This window comes from Schistocerca serialis, chromosome 2, assembly GCF_023864345.2.
Source record: "Schistocerca serialis cubense isolate TAMUIC-IGC-003099 chromosome 2, iqSchSeri2.2, whole genome shotgun sequence".
In the NCBI taxonomy this organism is placed as follows: Eukaryota; Metazoa; Arthropoda; class Insecta; order Orthoptera; family Acrididae; genus Schistocerca; species Schistocerca serialis.
In genome coordinates, this window is record NC_064639.1 from 1,091,555,592 (window position 1) to 1,091,576,813 (window position 21,222).

Consider the following 21,222-nt stretch of genomic DNA (forward strand, 5'->3'; position numbering starts at 1 on the left):
TAAGGCACACCCGAATTTTGGAGGCAATTTTTAGAAGATAAAAGTGCATTTAGTCCATATAATCTGGTAAATGAGGTAACCATTTCTAGGTGGCACTGCACCAAACCAGTCTCTGGCAACGTGATTAGCACTTTTTTCCACAAGAGAAATAACTTCCTTCTTGAAAACACCAAGTCATCTTGAGACAGGTGAAAACCTGTGAACTCACCAGGAATCGAACCCAGGACCCCGTGCTCGGGAAGCGAGAACGCAACCACGAGACCACGAGCTGCGGACTACAAATATTTGAAAAGCTGCTATATTCGAAGATGAGCAATACTGAATTTCTATTTCTTTTGTTGGTTGATATATTATAATTCAATGGCCGAAACTCAAAAAAAGGTAGATTGTCTTCTGACTTTTTTTTACGTATATTTACTAGTGTGGAAGTTTTGGCACCAGTATTTATCTTTGTGCCTGAAAAGCTTGCATATATAGTGCCACTTCTATTCAACAGCAAAAGTCACATGTGGCAACTCCTAGTGCCATTTTTCAGAACTTCCATTTGTTCTGCACTCAATTCTACACTGCAGGTGGTTTTTGTACCCGGAAAACCAGGAATAAAAGAGGGGCTTAGATTCAGGTTTATATGGTATGCTTTTCATAATATTGTCATTATTCCATCTTGGATTTTTCCATTATACATACAGACACACACTGAGTTGATAAAAGTTTATTTGTTAATTAGTGAAATTTAATGTGTGTGACTAAACATGCTTATCTTGTGGTTGTTATTCATCTTTAAACATCTGATATTATTGGAGGGGTTAAAGGTAACAACTGAAAGTACAGCTGAGGCATCATTGGGTAGACATTAAGCTAAGCTATTGGACGATGTCCTTCAGGAGCTAGCACACATGCGCGTGCCCGCGCACATGCTCTTACAATTTCCTGGCACTTCACTAGGATGAGGGGTCGGCACTTCACTAGGAGGAAGGGTCATGTTGGATGGAGTGGCTGATAGGAGACAGGATATAGGAAGGAGAGGGTGAGGTGGAAGGAAACGATGGCAGCAAAGGGATGAAAAGGGAATGTCACGAATGAGCTCACTCTGGTGTAGGTAGGGGGGAGTTGCATGTGGCACACAATGGAATAGAGGAATGGATTTTGAAGGGGGGATAGAAAACAGAAGGGGAATGAGGAAGGAGACTGTCAGTACAGAATAAAGTAATTTCCCATTTGTGTAATTCAGAGAAGCTGTTAATGGGTGATCTATACGGCAAAGGTTGCGAAGCAGCCATTGCAGTCAAGCATGTTGTGCTGGCTGGCCAATTCTGTTCCTGCCCACGATTTACTCAGCTGGACAGTTGGCCGATGGACATCGCCAAATTAAATGATGTTGAAAAGTTACAGTGAAGTTTGTATACAATATGAGTGCTGTCACAGGCAGCACTAACTGTGATAGGATACGATAGGATATGTAATAGTATGAAATAGCTTAGGATAGACACTGCATGTGAATTTTTCAGAAAGGCATGACCCCAAGTGGCAAGGCACTGGAAGTGGGTGTAATGTAAGGATGGACCAGCTTATTCTGTAGATTGGTTGGATGGTAGAATACCATTTTAGGAGAGATGGAAGGATTGTGAGTAGGATGTTTCTTTTGTTTGGAAATGATAATGGGTAGTGTTCAATACACATGACCTCTGCCCATGCTAGTGTGAATTTGCCAGTACCATATTACTCTTGCTGCCTCTCCCTTCTTAACTTCACGCATTTCTCCCATCACCCTCTCTATATGACCTCCCCCCCACCCTGCAGTGCTGGTATGATGTAGTCAACTAAGACAGTGTGTGTGTGTGTGTGTGTGTGTGTGTGTGTGTGTGTGTGTGTGTGTCCGTGCGTTTGTTCGATATTAACTGTGAAAGAGGACACTGCCTGTAAGCTTAGTACCACTTTAAGTCTTGTTTATGTGCCTATTGTCTGATCAAGGCCTCTACTATATTGTAGATTGCTTCCTTCACTCCTTGCAATATTAGTATTCCAGTCAGGGCTTTCTACTATCATGATCATGATACTGCAATGTAAACATAATACACATTACAAATCTGGCAGCAACAACCAATATATACGCGTTTGGCTTTTCTTTGCAGTTCAGTTCATAATGCAAGCACATGACAGCATAGCACACTAAATTCAAATGTGGAAGATAATTCCTCAAACACATCTTAAGAGGAGAAAATAACACTCAAAAGTAACTGAAAGTCTATCAAATTTAGAAAGTTTCGCAACAGTATAGTAGTTCGAGACTTAGCACAATGCCATTCCTACAGATCAACACTTCGCTCATGCACAAACAAATTAATTCATCAAAAAATGTATCTCTTGTCTCATACGAGGAAATGATGTAAGAAAGCCCAGTAAAAACAATAAGTACTTACATCAATCTGTTCAAACTGTTGGGTAAGTATTTGTTTCTTGAGTTCTTTCTTACGTGCCTTGTCAAGCCTGGACACTACAGGATTCAAAAGTCTGGAATAACAAGAAAAATAAATTCTAATTTGCATTTCTTTAGATAGAAACTACTGTTTCAAAGTAGATATTTGAAAGTAAATTCTAATTTGCATTTCTTTAGATGAAAACTATTGTTTCAAAGTAGAGATTTGAATTTTACCTGTATTCCTCAGCATTTTTATCAACTTCAAAATCTGGGTTTTCAAAAAGTGCTTTGAAACGCTCATCCTTAAGTAAATTTGTACCTGTGTTCTTCTTTTTCTTTACATTTGTTTCTTCATCCATAAGTTTTAGAGCAAGATCCTTATTTACCTTTGGTAATTTCTGTGAAAATAAATAAAATAATTGATATATACTGATAATATCTTAAACAGTTTATAGTAAAATATGAAGAAATTGCTTAACCTGTAACTTCACGCGATTTGCTCTTTCTTCTTCAATTTTTTCTCTGATTCTTTTCTTCTTATATTGCTCAAATGCAAATGGTTCTGCCACAGATTTTGCCTTCCTATAGAGTCTAATATCCACAAAGAAACCATGCATGTATGCCCTCAAAAGATTTGTGCCTAAAATGTTTGAAAATCTACAAATTAGTATATAAAAGACACAAAAACAAAATTCAGGAGAACTAGTAAGAGTTATGAATACATGCCCATAAGATGATCTAATCCCAGCTCTTCTAGTTCTTTCCTTGTTACAAATTTATAATCATCGTATACAGTTTCTGATTGATTTTCTTCAAGTTCTTCAGTTAAACTGTCCAGAAATCCACACCACTTTGGTGCTGGTCCCATACTCTGTAAGTATGTTAACCACCAATTCATGACAATGTTAGCCACAGTTGAAGTTATTTATGCTGTGTGATTATGCACATTAAAAAAAAAAAAATAATACATGAAAAAATAACCATGACATTATTTTTTTCAAATAAAATTCATAAGAAACCAAAGACACAGACCATATACACTTATAAATAGCAACTGCTCATTCATGTTAACTGATTATTTCTTCAGAGTAATCCTTGTATTTTTCACTTTTCTTGCAGCCAAGTTGCCATGGCTGTACATAACAGTTCAGGTTCTTTCTTTCACAAGCCATTAGTGTCCTGGCAGCAACTCAAAACTACATCAGTCACTGCTATGCTAATGGGTTTTTGTTACATATATTAAATTTACAACTTTTGAACTTACGGGTATATAGTACGTCTGAATTTTAACTCCTTCGTTGGCAACAAACATCATTCCTGAGTTTGGGACAAGGCAAAGGTTATTGAAGTCTACTGCTGCTTCTATTGATGTGAAAAGTTTTCCCTGCAAATAAAATGTCAATCCAGTGCTTACAAAAACAATCACTTTTCTGCCTGATGCAACCGTGTAGAAAACCGCAATATCACATTATTATGTTTTTAAATTTGAAACAACTTACAGATGTCTTGTCCCATATCTTGACAATGGATCTGTCCATAGATAATACAAGATCTTGCTTTTCATGAAAATGGACATCCAAAATTGGTAATCCATACATGTGATCTTTCACACAGAAAGGTTTATCTGAGCGTATATCATACAATAAAACTTGGCCTGTAGCTGTGCCCACACCAACTGTCAAGCCGCCATGAAAATTTATTGCAGTGATGGAAGGGAAGCCATCAAGTCTGTAATTTAAAAGATGACTGTTACTGGAGCTGATGCACTGTACCTAACAATAGAATCTCTAATACATAGAAGAAAACGTAACTGTAAACTTACAGTGCTTAATCCCTATCAATACAGCACCAAGATAATTTGTTTTCCCATCACAACTCAAAACTAAGCACAGGACACAGAGTAACAATATTAGTACACTTTTAGTTGGTTATGTAGCACACAACTGCGTGATTAACATGACTGGAATACACTGCTTGCTTAGTGTATGTAATCTGTAGCAACTGTATGTGTGCGTGTATTATGTTCTTTGGCACCTGCCAGATCGACATCCCTCCACACATCACAGCATCACCAGCAGCCTACCTCACAGATGCAACCACTCATCAAGGCAGACACTGACAGCCTCCTCCACAGGACACTTCAGATGGGGAATTGCTTCACCAACCAAACGTCAAATGACATTATCTCCCCCGGAAAGCCAATTGGCGAGTAGTTCGTCATCGCAACCTATGGCACTCAGTCATGCAGAGCGAGTATACCCCTCCATGTGATATTATAACCAATTCTGCTGGACTTATGTGGCAGTCTTCAGTGAGTCTGCAGCTGGAATTTCGTTGATTGTCACTGTCAAGGATCTTGGATGTCTCTTGGCAGACTACATGGAACTTTCTTTGTATTCCATTTTTTATGAGGTTGAGTTTTCTAATAAATGGTTCGTAACGAGGACACCCTCTTGTGTTGTTGCAACACAATACACTAGCACCATGATATTGAGGTGACATGCTACTGGTCAGATATCTATGTCACAAAACTGAAGCAGTCAGTACTTATTTGTACCCTACACTTCTTCCACACTCTTTCCAGTGGTGGACAGTTGTCTATTTTGGTTGTTGTAGCTGTTTGATTGCGTGGACCCAGGTGGTACAATCTATGATTCATGGTCTGGAGATAGGAGTTCCTGTGGTCTTGGCCTTGCTCCTCCCAGTTGGGGACATCACCACTTGCTCCTTGGTCTCCTGTCTGTGGTAGACACCGGTGGTCTCCATATGCACCCATGTCTTTGTGGTACATACCTCTTGCAACCTCTGCAACTCCCCCAACTCCTCATGTCGCTCGAAGCTTCTCTCAAAATGATGAGTGTGATTCAGGATCACCTCTTGTTTTGTTTGGCTGACCAGAACAAGTATTATGCCGACCTCAGGTGTATGCCTTCGATACTCCATCTCTTTGCTCGAACCAGGAATAATGGACGACTTACATCAACCAGCTGTAGTGGCATTAACAGCCTGTAGAACCCTTGGTGATATTACAAAGTGGACTTTTCTATTAGCTAACACCGACACTTAGGTGTACGAGCTGGTGCGCTGACTTTTCCCTAACTGGGTGAATTGAGTTACTCGGACTTTAAGGACAGATTGGGGGCCTACTTCCAGAGTCGTCCTTTTGTTTCCACACCCAGTCATTCCTTTTACTGCAATTCCAAGAAGCCTTCTGAGTCCTACACCGAATAGGTAGCTACTCTGCGGCACCTGACTCGCAAATGTCACTCCCAGTGTGAAAACAAAAACTGTGGCCCCTCCCTTGTGATGATATTGCTGTTCACGAAATTTTGTTTGTCCATACTATGGACGCAGAGTTCTGTAAGGATCTTTTCCATCTTCATAATCCAACATTGGGCAAATGTTTGTCCCTCAGCAACACATTCAAGCCAACCAAGGGCTCAGGGTACACACTTGAGCGAACTGCCTATGTTGTGCAGGTCGTGATGTCCTCCTCCTGCTGCGGCACCAGCTGCTGCAAAAGCCATTGGGACCTCAGGTGACACCTTGGAAGCACCTCTGATGCAATCTTGCTCCCAGTGCTGGGTAACTCATGACCGTGTGTCTTGTACTATCGCCATATGACATGTTCCTTCTGCCACAAGTCGGACAACAATGCCAAGATTTGCTTACATCACCTCCATTGAATCATTATGTCTGTTGAAAATAATTATCACACTACATGTTACAACTCATAGAAAATGTTATGTTGTTATGATATGGGCCTACAAGATTCGAATAATCTGGTATGTGCGAGACTCTGTATATTTGCATATATCTTTCTGTTTCTGTAATTTTTGATGGTGGTTATAAATAGGGTCACATTTGTGTTTAGTTAAGACCCTCATATCTGATGGTTCTTACATGTATTTAGTACTGAAGATGGCCACACAGTGACCAAAATCAATCTGTAAAATAAGAGATTTCATAATTTACAACCGATGTTGCTATTTATTCAACATTTATTGATATCTGCTGTCTGACAGCAGGTCAGCATGTGAGCAATTCTGTTCTAAGTGTCACAGCCTGTTCTCTGCATTCCAGTGTGGCACCAAGGGCAATACTGTTCATATTACTTTCCATCCGGATGCCATTCCACAACTGTACAAAGTGCATCCTGTTCCACTTGCCTTGCAGGACAGGGTGCAGCGGGAGTCGTCCGCCTGGAGGCAGCTGTTATTGTTGAACCAATCTCCAACAGTTGTGGAGAATGCCATTGTAGAGAAACAAAGTGGTACTCTCTACCACTGTGGAGACTAAGTCGACAGTGAATGCTCAGGTCATTGTCAACATCAATTGACTTCAAAGGCCAGATGAACTCATGGTGAAGCTGAGTCACGGGAAATTATTCTACCAAATCGGCTCGATGGATGCCTACCAATAGCTGCCCCTCGATCAAGCCAGCCAGCAAATGTGGTGGTCGATATACCTTTTGGACTCTTAATTCAACCAACTACCCTTTGCTGTTAGTTCAGCTCTAGCTTTGTTTTAACATTACTTCAAGCACCTGCTTCTGATGTTACAGGGTCAGCAAACTATCTTGACGACATCATTGTCACTGCATCCTCTGCTGACTAACACTTCCATAACTTGGACACAGATCAGGCTAAGCTCATCATCAATTTGGATAAGTGCTCCTTCTTCCAAACACAGATGGAGTATCTTGGACATGTCTTCTCAGCAGCAAGTGTCTGGGCTACAAAAATCACCTGTACAACATTCCTCAGCTCTCTGCACCTACCATGGTGACGCAACTTCAGTCAGTGCTTGGACAAATTGGATATTACTGCAAGTTTACCCCAGCATTAGCTGCAATCGAGGAACCCCACCATTGACTGCTACGGAAAGGTGAACAATGAGAATGGCCTTCTGACTGCCTGCAGCATTTTAGCATCTTAAATGAGCCCTCCTTTATTTTAACTGCTTGGTGCACTATGAGCCTTGCAAACCATTGATCGTTGCCATGGATGCCTCCAATATCAGAATTGGGGCTGTACTTTCACAGGATTGTTACAATGGACAAAGCTGTAGCCTTTGTGTCCAAGACTCTGAACACTCATTGTCGGGGCTAATCACAGGTGGGAAAAGCAGCCCTCACCATGGTCTTCGCCATCAAGACATTTCATCACTACTTGTATGGCTAGCTCTAAATGGATCACAAGCGACTGGTCACAATTTTTCACCCGGTTGCCACCACACCGGTCAAGACCACCAACACAATCAATGTTGGGCCCACCTCCTCTCGGCATATCACTAGGAACTGAATTCTGCACGTCAACCAAACATGGCAATGCCAACGTCCTCTCCCACTTCCAACAGGCAATGACACTTCCTTTGATGCTTATTTGGAGATCTGTTTCCAGATCAGTAATATGTCCCACCAGATTGTGGACTGGTGGCCACCCAGTGGTGAGGCCTCTGGAGGGCAATCCAGAGAGGGAACTACTTCGCCAAGCCCCCCTTTAGAAGCCAATCAAATGTCAGACGACATCATCTCACCCAGCAAGCCAATTAGCAAGCAGCTCTTCATCAGTACTGGTGGCACCAATACAAGCGAGTATATTCCTCCACGTGATATTATGATGGGGCCTATGCGGCGGCAGCCTTCAGGGAGAGTTCCAGTGAGCATCACCACCAACGACCTTTGTGATATCTGCCTTGTGTGGAACATTCATCATATCCTGTTCTTACAAGGTTGAGCGTTCTACTAAATGGTTCTTAACTTGGACTTCTCCTCGTATAGTTGTTCCTGACACTCACATCCTACTGGTCAGATATTTTGTCACAACAGTGTGTGTGTGTGTGTGTGTGTGTGTGTGTGTGTGTGTGAGAGAGAGAGAGAGAGAGAGAGAGAGAGAGAGAGAGAGAGAGAGAGAGCGCGAGTTCGCGCGCACTTGTGTGCACACTCACACGCATGCGCGCTCTGTCAGAGTATGTAGTAAGTGTTTCCCTAACTGTTAAACAGCATACAGAAGATATGTTATGCAACTGTGGCTGCAAACAGAAAGTCAAGTTAATATCCTGGAAGACTGCAAGAAGCATCTATCACAGTTAATATTTCAGGAGCCCAAGGGAACTGCCTGATTTCAATAAATTAAAATAAAAAAAATAAAAATTAAACAGTTATTCAATTTCAACAGAATCATGAAACACACATGGACAACACAGCACCAGACCAGCAGAAGATACAATTAAGAACACATACCATAGGGAAAATAGAAGATTGTGATCTAAATATAAAATTTTGGACGTCAATGAAGAATGAAGAATCGTTGTTACTGGAAAACCTTTGGACATGACACAAACAACCTAAGATTATGAGATTCCTCACTGGATATATCACAAGATCTCTGTTCGTAAGTGAGCCATTGAATATTCAGGTGGTTATGTATCAATCATCAATTACTGTTTTAAGATAGACACAAAAAAGCAAAGTAAAGCAAGGACCAAAGCCAACCTAGCCTTACATGGCTGTTTCAAGGTTCACTGCACCCCAGAACCAATTTTTGTTGTACACGAGAGCAAGTTTTGCTTTACTACCAAAAGCAGAGCGATTTTTGAGCTGCCACACAACTTATAAGTGACAATTATGAGTTCAGCAGGATTTAAAACCTTTTTAATTGTTTGAGATATGATATTCAGTCATACAACTTTGTAATAAAGATATTGCAAGAACTTTAAAATGTTTCATTAAAAATTTGCACTAGGTCACAGATTTGGAAATACACAAAAAAAAACCTAATGCTTCTTTCATAATCTGAAATCCATGACCTGAGTTTACAGGAAAGCGACACACAATGTTCACACAATATAGGTTCACAACTGCAAATTACATTGTTTTCCATAAGTAATGAAAGAAATTAATCAAAATGTTTTTAGCTCAAATAGGAATTAATTCCAATTACCTGGCATCAAAGACTACTTGCAGCTTTTGCTAATTGATACGTCAATGAAAAGGTGAGAGCAATATTTTGTTGAGTACTTCACTTCAGGAGGAAAAATTCCAGTACTGCCAATAGACATGTTGAGTAGTCTTGGCTTTGGGAACTATTAGTTCCTTCATCAGGAAGGAAAGAACTGCCTCTCCTTCCCAGACCTATCCCTATTTCCTTCCTGAAACAGGAACTAACAGTATCTAAAGCTAGAATACATTGCCCTCTTTTAACGTATCTATTGGCAGTATTTGAAGTTCACTTCCTTAGGTTTAAAGATAAATATTGGTGAGCCATTCAGTCTCCCTGTAACTTTACAGTTTCCTCACGTGTCTTTTTAATACACACTGCTTGATATAGAAGCAATTATGAAATTTTCAACCATGAGTATCAAATTATAAAGAAACCAAACAACAGAAACTCCAGGAAGGAATATCTTTCAACTGCACCTGTCTGCAACTTTAGGTGTCTTCCTTATGGTAAGTAGTAATTGTCTTTTCCTAAATTATACAGAAAACTGCTTTACAGGTAATATATTATCATTATTTAGGCACCTTGAAGTGCTTCCAATGCAGCATCTTCAGCATTCCAGATTTCATAAGTTGTCCAATTAAATTATTCAATATTAAAGTCGTGGCATGTGAAGAAATGGAAAAAAAACGCAGCACTGAACTGAAATGTGGTGGATGGTTTTCATCACACACACTGTCCCATCTGACTTCATTGTGGTGCATTGCAGCTCATCTGGAGAGGGAGGGGTTGCGTTGAGCAGTGTCGTTGAGGGGGTGATAGGAGGCAGGGAATAGGAGGGAAGGTTTGAGAAGAGTGGCTGACAGCTGTTAGGGAGAGGCAGCACTTCGGCAGGACAGGAATGTGGCACCGCTGAGCTTGTTTTGGCTACAGGCCGGTGTGGCACAGGAGGTAGTGGCCAGCAGGATTACAGGAACAAAGGATGTTGCTTACTTTCCACAATTAGTGTAGCATAGAACAGCATACTCATTTGTATCAACTAAGTAGGAAGTAACTTTCTGTGCCAACAATACAGGGGTACACGGCTACCTTATACTGCACACCAACATGACTTCTGATCGGGCTCTCATGTATGAACTTTCACTGACTGTGGTCTTTACCTACTAGGCCTTTGGTTTAGTGTTAAGAGTCGTTCTCTGTAGCATGCTCCTTGTAAATATAAACAGGAAAGTTGCTTTGCTCCCAAACAGTTGTTTGGTGGGACATGATATGGAACTATGTGATGAGAAAGTATTAATAAAAGTAATTGTACTGCAGTGCTTCTATTTTTAATCAATTGACGAGTCCTCAAAATTCAAGTGATAAGTACTACACATGATCTTGCTGTGACATCCTCTGAATGTGGTCTATGTATCTGGAAGGAGAAAGGGGGTGTTACAATGTGGCGACACATGCACACCATGCAATATTACAATGCAGCCAGTCTACAAAATCAATGAATGGTAAGTGTGAAATCATTTGAATAGCTGTGCCTTGTGTAGGAAGTAAGAAAATGTTGATTTGGAGTAGACTGGAAAGTTGATTATGGCACTGATTTTTTTCTTCATTAACAATATCTTTGTGAGTAATAGTCACTGTAATTGCATGGCGGAATCAACAGTCAGTGAGGATGGAACAGTTACCATGATGGAAGATAAGCGGCATGTACAAGTAACTGGAAACATTTTAATAAATTCTGAATTTGTTGGACAGGAAACGGACTCAAGAATCAAAAATGTGCACGCGACAATGCAAACCTTGATACCCACGAGCCATCATGAACCGACAATACATGACAGTAACTAACTTCTAGTGCAAATTCTGCAGAAGTTACAGGTGGTAACCATGACTTAAAACAGAAATTTTAAAATTGTCAGCACAAATTAAGAGTTAACTGTGACAAATGAGAAAAGTGGAAGCTCCACTCATCGAACTCCTTCTTCTGCAAAGAAATAACAGGAAATTTGTCCATGCAGAATAAGAAACAAGACAGTGAAATTGCAGAAACAAAAAGTGTCTGCCAGGCAAAGAAAGGAATCTTAACCAAAACCATCAGCAGAGTGGGAAATCACTGTAATGAGTTACAGCAACAAATTGATCAAATCTGCTCATCCACTGAAAAAAGATTAACTACCAGTTACGAAAGGGACAAAGAAAAACTGTGTACGAAACTACCACAATGTTCGAAGTTGAATAAAGATAAGCTCCTGTTACCACCACCAGCATAGTGAGTGATAATTATCGCAGAATGCATAAATTTCAGTCATTCCAGCCAATGGGCAAATTACATGCAATTGCCTTTGTAAAAGCAGTTTAAAGGCACATTTCCTGTAAATTAGGATGAATAAAAAAAAAAAGAGTTTTTATGTTACCACTATGCAAGGAGAAATGCATGCCTGTGGTAGCAGAGCGATCAATGAATACAAAAGCTATGAACAATTGGAAGACACACCTGTGAAGAAATATTGGTCACAAAATAAATAATGGTCTATGAAATCATCTCTACACCCACTAATTACTCAGGTCAAGATGGAACATTGAAAGAATTTATCAAAAAATAGTGGGGCAGGAATGTATTTAGATGACCCAATATGTGAAGAAGAATTGATGGATATTTTGATTCAAAGGTTGTAACTAGCTGTGTGTGGTAAAGTTTCACTGCTGCCGCACTGTGATGTGGAGGAATTATATTCAATACTTGATAAAATAGAAGCGATAGTAACAGAAGAGTCAGAGGAAAAAAAGCAAGCAGAAAGAGAAGGTGGGACTGAACAGAGAAACAGCGGACATGGTGATTTACGTAACTACAAGGCACACACGGAGAATGATTATGGGGATTTGTGTGTGTGTTCTGCAAGTTGTCGACCATCCAGTGTGTAATGTTTATGACAATCCCAGCAACGATGAGGAAGCAAGATATCAATTCACACAGGAGGATACTGGCGAAATAATCATCACAACTTTATGAATGATAGAAGGTGGTCATAAAAACTATCACTAGAAAGGAATAATCATGCAGAACGTACACTAACACATTAGGGATAGGAAAACCGAAAGAAACTTCTACTGGAAACCATTGGGAACAAACACTGTAAATGGGTCTGTAACAATAATGACCATAAAATTTGAAGACCAGAGGCATGCAAGGTAAGATCTGCTACATGTAAATAAAGTCATGCACAATGAATTGTTTATGCCTATTTTTGAGACTGAGATACACAGAATACAGGCAGATATTTTAGTAGACTCTAGCAGCAACGTCAGTCCAGTCTCAGATGTACTATATGATCAGTTAAAGATCACTGAAAACATTTGAACCTGACCAGTTAGTAGGTTACACATCATTAGTGCTGAAGAGAACAAGAGTGAAACAATAAAGGGGCAAATTTAAGACTGGAGAGAGGGCATTTCAGAACAGCATATTAATTATTTAAGTGTTGAGTGTCAATTTTGTGCATGGTGCGAACATGCTCATGGGGAAATGTACCACATTGGATTTTAGCAAGGAGGAGCTATTCATAAAGGATGGCGAAGAAGAATGGGATTGTAGTTTCAACACCTTTGTGGAGAAAGATGAAGACACTGCTGCAGTATAGAGTTGAAGTTAATGTTTCTGAGGAGAGATATCTCCTTCTGTCACAGATAATACTGGAGGGAGAGAAGACATAACACCACTATGGGAGTTAGTGCACTCGATCTAATGAGCAGAAGGTGGAAAAGCTTGATGCACTGCCTGAGGCGCAAGGATGAAAATTGATGGAAGTCTTGAAAAGAAATCAGTCCATATTCTATAAGAAAATTGGCAAATGTGCAGATGTGCATGTAAATTACAAGAGAGAAAACACGAATTATTTCATACAATGGCATACCCAATAACATCAGTAAAGAGAGCAGCACCAGAAGTAGTAATTCAAAGAGTGCAGAAAAAAAGACATAACTGAAATATCGGATACTGGATACTGTAGTTCCAATACAGTGGAACCTCACTTTAATGAGCACCTAGCATACCACATAAAAAGCAAAACAAATTGTACAAAAATGACTCGCTTAACGAGTGATGTTTCGCTTAATGAGTGACAACGATTTAATATGATGCCACCAGCATTACGCGCACTGTGGGGATATCCTTCATTGTCGGCAACGGAATATGAACAATGTCTTTAGTATGTACTGCAGTCTAAGTTTAGCGATCTTTCTGCTACCATCTTAGTGGAGCTTGTGATCACACATTTTCCTAAACTTGTGTTGACACAGTACTTTTTTTGTGTGCAAATTTTAATAACATTCATAGAAATGTCCCTGAAGATTAAGCTGCAAGAAGATGACCTTAAGAGAAAGAAAATGACCTAAGAAATGAAACGTAAAATCATTTAAAAATGTAAATGTGGTGCAAGTGCTGCTCATTTAGCACGCACATACAATCAGTCTAAATCAACTATTTGCACTATCCTCAAGAACAAGGGCAAGAGTACGGAGATAGATGCTTCAAACGGAGTGCCAAGAGTATCTAAACAATGGTTTCATATTCTGGACGATGTCGAAAGGTCACTCCTTATACAGATAAATGAAACGCAATTGCAAGGTGACACTATTAATGGTAACATCATTTGTGAGTAGGCAAGAATGAATTTTGCCGACCTCATTAAGAAGACTCTAGGATCATCAGTGGCCAAAGAATGTTTAAGGGAATCCATGGGTAGTTCGAGAAGTTTAAGAGAAGAACCGGCATCCACAGCATTGTGAGGCATGGTGAAGCAGTCAGCTCTGACACAAAGGCAGCAGAGAACTTCATCAGCAACTTCAAGATGCTCATAGATTCTGAGGGTTATCTGCTGCAACAGGTTTTTAATTGTGACAAGGTGGGTCTATTCTGGAAAAAGATGCCAAAGTGTGCCTTTATAACAACAGAGCAGCATGCAATGTCTGGTCACAAGCCAATGAAAGACCATCTCTCACTGCTATTCTGTGCCAATGCAAGTGGAAATTTCAAAATTAAACCATTGCTTGTTTACCATTCAGAAACTCCACAAGCCTCCAAGTCCACAAGAACAGGTTAAACGTGATATGGAGGTCCAACAAAAAGGCTTGAGTGACAGTGATCTTTTTAGTGATTGGATCAATGAAGTGTTTGGTCCTTCGGTGAAAAAATGTTTGCTTGATATGAATCTGCCACTCCATGTCTTGCTTGTTATGGACAACTCTCTTGCCCATTCTCCAGGCTTACAAGACGACCTCCTTCAAGAATTTCATTCATAAAGATCCAATTTCTGGCTCTCAATACCACTACGTTATTCCAGCCTATGAACCAGCAGATTACTTCTAACATTAAGAAGCTCTACACTAAAGCACTCTTCGAGCATTGCTTTGAACTGATTGGTTGGTTTAAAAGAGGGGAGGTGGGGGAGGGACCAAATTGCGAGCTCAATAGACCCTTGTTTCCAGTAGAACAGTTATCCAAGGGAAAGAAGAAAACAAAGAAGGCGTAGGGCAAAAGTCCTAGGATGGAGGACACAGAGGGACAAAGGACATGTGCTAAAACTCAGATCAAATGATAAAACCCACCCTCACAAATAAAACGTTAAACTAAAGCTGCTGTTGAGGCATTGTCACCCAACACCAAAGGTAGGGTGCTGGAAAAGTTAAAAGTCCACCGCAAAGCTGATACAAGCGTGCAATCCAGCAAGCGGTGTACGACTGTCATTAGGGAGCCACAGCGACACTGAGGTGGGTCCCCGCGACAGAGGAGGCAACAATGTGTGAGCCACGTATGGCCAATGCAGTGCCGACAAAGGACAACTAATTCCCTGCAAGAAGCACGCAGGGAAGACTTGCGCACATTCACAGTCTCCTTAATGACATGCAGTTTGTTGTGCATACTGTTATGCCATACCATCTCCCAAAGCCAAAAAACCTTGCGGCGTACGACAGAACGCAGGTCAGTTTCAGAGATGCCCATCTCCAGGAGCGGTTTCCGCTTAGACTGTTTGGCCAGCCTATCGGCAAGTTCGTTGCCTGGGATTCCGATGTGTCCTGGGGTCCACACAAACACCACTGAACGATGGAACTGTTCCAGGGCACAGATGGACTCCAGAATGGGCACTACCACAAGATGGTGAGGGTAGCACTGGTCAACAGCTTGTAGGTTGATCAAGGAGTCAGTACACAGGAGAAATGACTCGTCAGAGCATGAGCAGATGTGCTCAAGAGCACGAGATATGACCGCCAGATCTGCAGTGAAAACACTGCAGCCATCTGGCAAGGAGTGCTGTTCAGTATGTCCTCCATGAAAATACGCAAAGCTTACATGACCATCAAGAATCGAGAGGAAGTGACAGCGGAGAGCGGTGGGGTTAATGGAGTCCTTAGGGCCGTGCAAAAGGTCCAGACGAAGCTATGGCTGAAGTGTGCACCATGGAGGTGTACGTGAATGGACCTCTAGTAGAGGTGGTAAAGGGAAGGACTCCAGTTCGGAGAGAAGGGACCGGTCACGAACCGCAGTCGTGAGCCCTGACCTGGGCCGCTGTTGAAGGATATGAACTGCCGGGTTGGGAAAAGGAGAGAGTAATTCAGATACTCAGGAGAACTACAAATGTGTACAACATAATAACTGGAGCAGTTGTGCACTTCGGATCTGCAATGGAGGGACTCCAGCTTCCACCAGTACACTGGTCAACTGGACTCGTTTTAAAAGCTCCCGTCACTAGAAGAATGCCACAGTGGTGCACTGGGTCGAGTAAACGCAATGCTGAGGGTGCAGCCGAACCATAAACTAGACTCCCTTAGTCAAGGCAAGATTGAACAAGGGCTCTGCAGAGCTGCAGCAGCGTAGAGCGATCTGCACCCCAGTTGGTGTTGCTCAGGCAGCAGAGGGCATTGAGGTACTGCCAGCACTTCCGCTTAAACTGACAAAGGTGATGTAGCCAAGTTAATTGGGCATCAAAAACCAGTCCTAAGAATCGATATGTCTCCACTACAGTGAGTGGATCATCATTAAGATAAAGTTTTGGTTCCAGATGAACAATACGACACTGACGTAAGTGCATCACACACGACTTCATGGCTGAAAAATGGAAGCCGTAGGCTAGAGCCCATGACTGCGCCTCGTGAATCGATCCCTGTAGGCGCCACTCGGCAACACCAGTACTGGAAGAACAATACAAAATGCAGAAGTCATCCGCATACAGAGAAGGAGAGACCAATGGCCCTACAGCTGCTGCTAGACTGTTAATAGCCACTAAAAATAGAGAGAGACTCAATACGGAGCCCTGCGGAATGCCATTCTCCTGAATACGGGGGAACTATGGGAGGCAGCAACTTGGACATGGAAAGTACGGAGCAACAGGCAGTTTTGGATAAAAAATCGGAAACAGACCCCAGAGACCCCACTCATACAATGTGGCAAGGATATGATGTCGCCAGGTCGTGTCGTATGCTTTAAGCAAGTCAAAAAAGATGGCAACCAGGAGATGGCATCTGGAATAGGCTATTCAAATGGCAGACTCGAGGGACACAAGATTACGGTAGAGCGACCCTGGCGGACTTTGAGTTGACTGACACTACCAACCTAACTCTCAGAGAGTTTTGGAAATATCACTTCAACACCTTCACCTACATCAAGATGATGGAAAAGGCGTGAGAACGGGTTACCAAGAGAACTCTCACTTCTGCTTGGAAGAAGCTTTGGCCGGAGGGCGTTGTTCAATGTGAATCTGAAGCATTAGGGGCAGTATCTGTGGTGTCTGTAGTCAACATGTTTGCGTCTTTGGCCAGGAGTATGGGACTAGAAGTGGATAAAAACGATATCGATGAGCTTGTGGAAGATCACAACAAAGAAATGACTGACAAAGACCTTATGGAGGTGCATGGTGTTTCACAGCAGAAGGTTGTTGAGAAGATTTCTTCTTCTTCTTCAGAGGAGGAGGACAAGGAGAAGGAGGAGGAGGCAGTAACAGCAAAGCAGCAATCTTCTGGCACAATAAGAGAAATGCTGAAAGCTGAATTAGCTGCATTGCATTCAAAATCATCACCCCAACAAAGCAGAGGCTATGCACACTACAAATATCTTTGACAATAACGCTCTGTAGCATTTTCGTCAACATCGGGCCCGCACATATAGCAAATGTGCTGGTATTTGCTAAGTCTGAACAATAGCTTAAAAGTGGTGGTAACTTTTGAAGGACATAGTTAGTAAGTTTGAACACTGAAAGAATATGACATTTCTAAGGAGTGAAGAAATGTTTCCTACGTTTCATGCTGTACTAAGTATAGTGAATACAAGGAAGGAAGGCTGTCGACATCAACATTATTATAGATGGAGCACAAGCTCAGATTGTGTCAAGGATGGGGAGGAAATTGGCCGTGCCCTTTTCAAAGGAACCACCTCGGCATTTGCCTGGAGCGATTTAGGGAAATCGTGGAAAACTTAAATCTGGATGGGTGGACAGGGGTTTGAACCATTGCCCTCCTGAATGCGAGTTCAGTGTACTAACTACTGCGCCATCTTGCTCAGTTATAGTGAATACATATAGACACAGTAGTGTGCAAATTATTGGGACAAGACGATTAAACTTAAATGTGCACATTTATTACTATACGTATAGTACAGTTAGCAGCTTATTGGATATTAATAATTTGCTCTAATAAGCTTCTGAACATGCAGTGGCATTTATTCGACCAGGTTAAAGCAAATGTTCTTTAGTTTGTTACCATTTTTCCCTAAAAAATTTTGAGGTCTAAAGGGAATGTAAACAGGTAAGATGACAAAGAATTTAAGAACTTCTGTATTTACGAACATGTGAACATGTTACTACCTCTCATTTTGAATGAACAGCAAGTTATTGTCTCCTTTACAAAATTTATCATCTCAAGGGTACATAAAAAGGTAAATTGTGTAAATAAAAGCCATTTTTAGTTGAAGAATTTCTGTATTTATTAACAAGGAAACCTGAACTTTGAATTAAAGCTCGTTTTTGCTCCTTCTCCCGCACCAGATCTGTGAACTTTCCAGGTGTGATAATGTGTCAAATCAGATAAGAAACATAAAAGGAATATATTGTACAATATCACACTAGAATTTCAAAAATAAAAACGACAATACTGGGGTACATATAGTGACATTTTCTCTGTCAAATAATACTCAGCGTTTTGTTGCACAATAAAAACTCAAACAAACAATTAAAATCAATCAGTGGAAACAGACAACATTTCTTTGTGAGAGAAGCAATCTCTTCATTAATTCCACTCAGTTTAGTGGCTCTCTCGACCATTATCGATTACTTTTGGTCTTCAGTTCATTAACTTGCTGCACCTCTTACATCTAGCTCTCTCAGCCTATATTCTTCATATTGATTCTGCTTTAAAGCCTTATCATACTGATTTCAAGCATTGCGATAGTCCAGAATCATTCTCTTGTTAATGCCCATCTTAAAGACAAATCCAGCTAATTTCAGGCCACATATACTTGACATGTGGCTACCTGTGACAATCATACACTCTTTATTAATAAAAATACTGTACTCTATGAAGACTTTTTTCATGGCTCAGAGTGAGAATCTTTTGAAGAAAACTGAAAGCTGGTATTACCATCCAATAAGTCTCTCCGGAAGTGATCAAATCTCATCTCACTTCTCTTGTTGTCAGTGCAGAGATACAAAAATTCTTGCTCACCACAAAGTAGCGCAAATTCTTTCTCAACTTTATCAAAGTCCTTAGCACTCATCCAATTCTGTGAAGAGAATTTCTGCAAGGCATTTATGATTCTACTCTTGCTAGTTCTTGGACTGCCACTGCGAAATACGACTTGTGTGGCTGGCTATTCACTCCCATAGTCCTGAGTCACCGACTGCTTGTTGAACTGAGACCTCAGTGACGAATCCATGCAACAGATAATTTGTGTGAATACTCTGAGATCCAAACAAACCACACCTCACATTTCCCTACCACTCTCGTTGGCAGCTGCTCGGCTAGCGGCCCTGACTGCAAACTGAGGGAAGGGGAGAAGTGGTAGTAAGGATGGAGTAGGGAGGGAGGCACATAACATGCAGCACCTGCTTGGCTGTGCCCAGCCAGTGACAATGATTGGCGTCTTCGTAAACAAACCATTACATCCACTGAACCAAAAATGAGGCTGTCAAGTTACTATTTCCCCCGATCCATTTCAAATTCGCTGATTTCCAGAACTTGTGGCAACCCTGTCATTTTACCACATTGCCTTTTCAAAAATTCTTGATGGAATTTAAGTTTGGTGAATCACCAGGCCACTGAAGCACATTAATGTTGTTTTCTTCCATGAATGTCTTGACTGTTTTAGAAGCATGGCACGAGGCCAGATCATGCTGAAATATTCCTCCATCATCTGCAACAGTCTGTAGGAATGGAACAATCCTGCGCCTAAGGAAATTCACACATTCGGCTGAATTTATCATATCATCAATTGTAACTAGTACCCCAGAGCCACTTGCAGTGAAGAAACCCAAAACACATTCTTGGGAGGGTATTTTACAATCTGTTCAAGATGCTCAGCTCTCGCTGCCTCATGGGTGCTTCACCTGGTAAGCCTTACTCTGTAACCTTGAACAGTGACTCATCGCCGAAAATTACATGTTTGTAGTCATCGAAGGTCCAAGATTTATATATTTTGGCACAAGCAAACCATTTTTTCTTCATGGAAGACGTTAACAACTGCCTCTTTATTGGCTTTCAATACCTTTTGTCGAAAATCAAGAAGTCTCCGCTAAACCGCTGAAGAATCAATTTCAACCACAGTAGCCAGTAAATCTCTCTCAAAGTCCTTACCTGTCTTGTAAGGATGAACTCTACTGTTTCAGTAAAATTGTGTCAGTTCTAGGAGTGATTTTTCGTTTTTGCTCACATATGGCTTTTCTCTTAGGAGACAATGAGGCAGTATCACTATATGCCACAGTAAGTCTTGAAACACTAGATTTCCCCACACCAACAACAGAGGCAATGTCTCTTATGGTCAAAGATGTGTGCTCATAAAAGCAACTATTTTTGCCTGTTTCTTAGGTGAAATGTCCATTTTACACAAACATAATTTTTTCCTGCTGAGAACACAGAAACCAACATCTGTTGTTCATAATCAAGGCAACCATCCACTAAGAGTCCAAAAATTGGGCAGATAAAATTGGTTACAGCTAACCAACTTTAATTACTTGTAAAATATGAGCTTGTCCCACTTCATTTGCACACTACCATATTATGTGCCACCTGAGCATAAAACATTGTGACAATTATTGGACAATATGAAATAAAATCGTCAAATTCTGAACGGTTTGTAATAGGATGTTCAAACTGCACAGTTCGCCACATGGCATAATGGGAATTAGTATGTACATGCGCATGTGCCTTGTTATTGTCGGCCTTTGCACATGAAAATGTCATGGTACAGCATGCACGAGCATATAGTGCTTGAAGGCCAAGTATGTGAGTAGTAATGGCCAAACTGTGGCTCAAAGGAAGTTTGTGACTGGGTTCAAGATGAAGACAACCAGTCCAAGTGTGCTAACTGTTATAACGTCAAGTTGAACACACATATTTCAAAACGACACAACACATATAAGTCACTGAGCAAGTTGACAATGCAAGACATGTGAACACGGTAACATTCGAATGAGCACTGAGTCCAAGTCTAGCGGCTGCTGGCTGGCTGGCCGCTTAGGTGGCGCGGCTGCTGCATGGCTGACAGACAGCGCCGCATGTAGAGGACGCGCGTAATTGTGCGGCGGCACTTTGAATGATTGGTGGTGAACCAGCCAAGCAAAGGCACCCGCGGCCGTGAGGCGGAAGGCCGCAGAAGATGAAGTA

General features: G+C 41.2%; 1 protein-coding gene across 1 annotated transcript in view; it reads right to left on the reverse strand.

The window, feature by feature from the left end:
- The window catches only part of LOC126458546 (nucleolar protein 10), a 99,985-nt gene that overhangs the window by 12,528 nt on the left and 66,235 nt on the right, over positions 1–21,222 (reverse strand). The window contains exons 6-11 of the mRNA XM_050095662.1: positions 3,919–4,147; positions 3,684–3,803; positions 3,153–3,290; positions 2,899–3,066; positions 2,654–2,817; positions 2,421–2,511 (exon numbers count right to left, since the gene is read on the reverse strand). Of these exons, the coding sequence (XP_049951619.1) occupies positions 2,421–2,511; positions 2,654–2,817; positions 2,899–3,066; positions 3,153–3,290; positions 3,684–3,803; positions 3,919–4,147 (910 nt within the window). The remainder of the gene's footprint in view (positions 1–2,420; positions 2,512–2,653; positions 2,818–2,898; positions 3,067–3,152; positions 3,291–3,683; positions 3,804–3,918; positions 4,148–21,222) is intronic.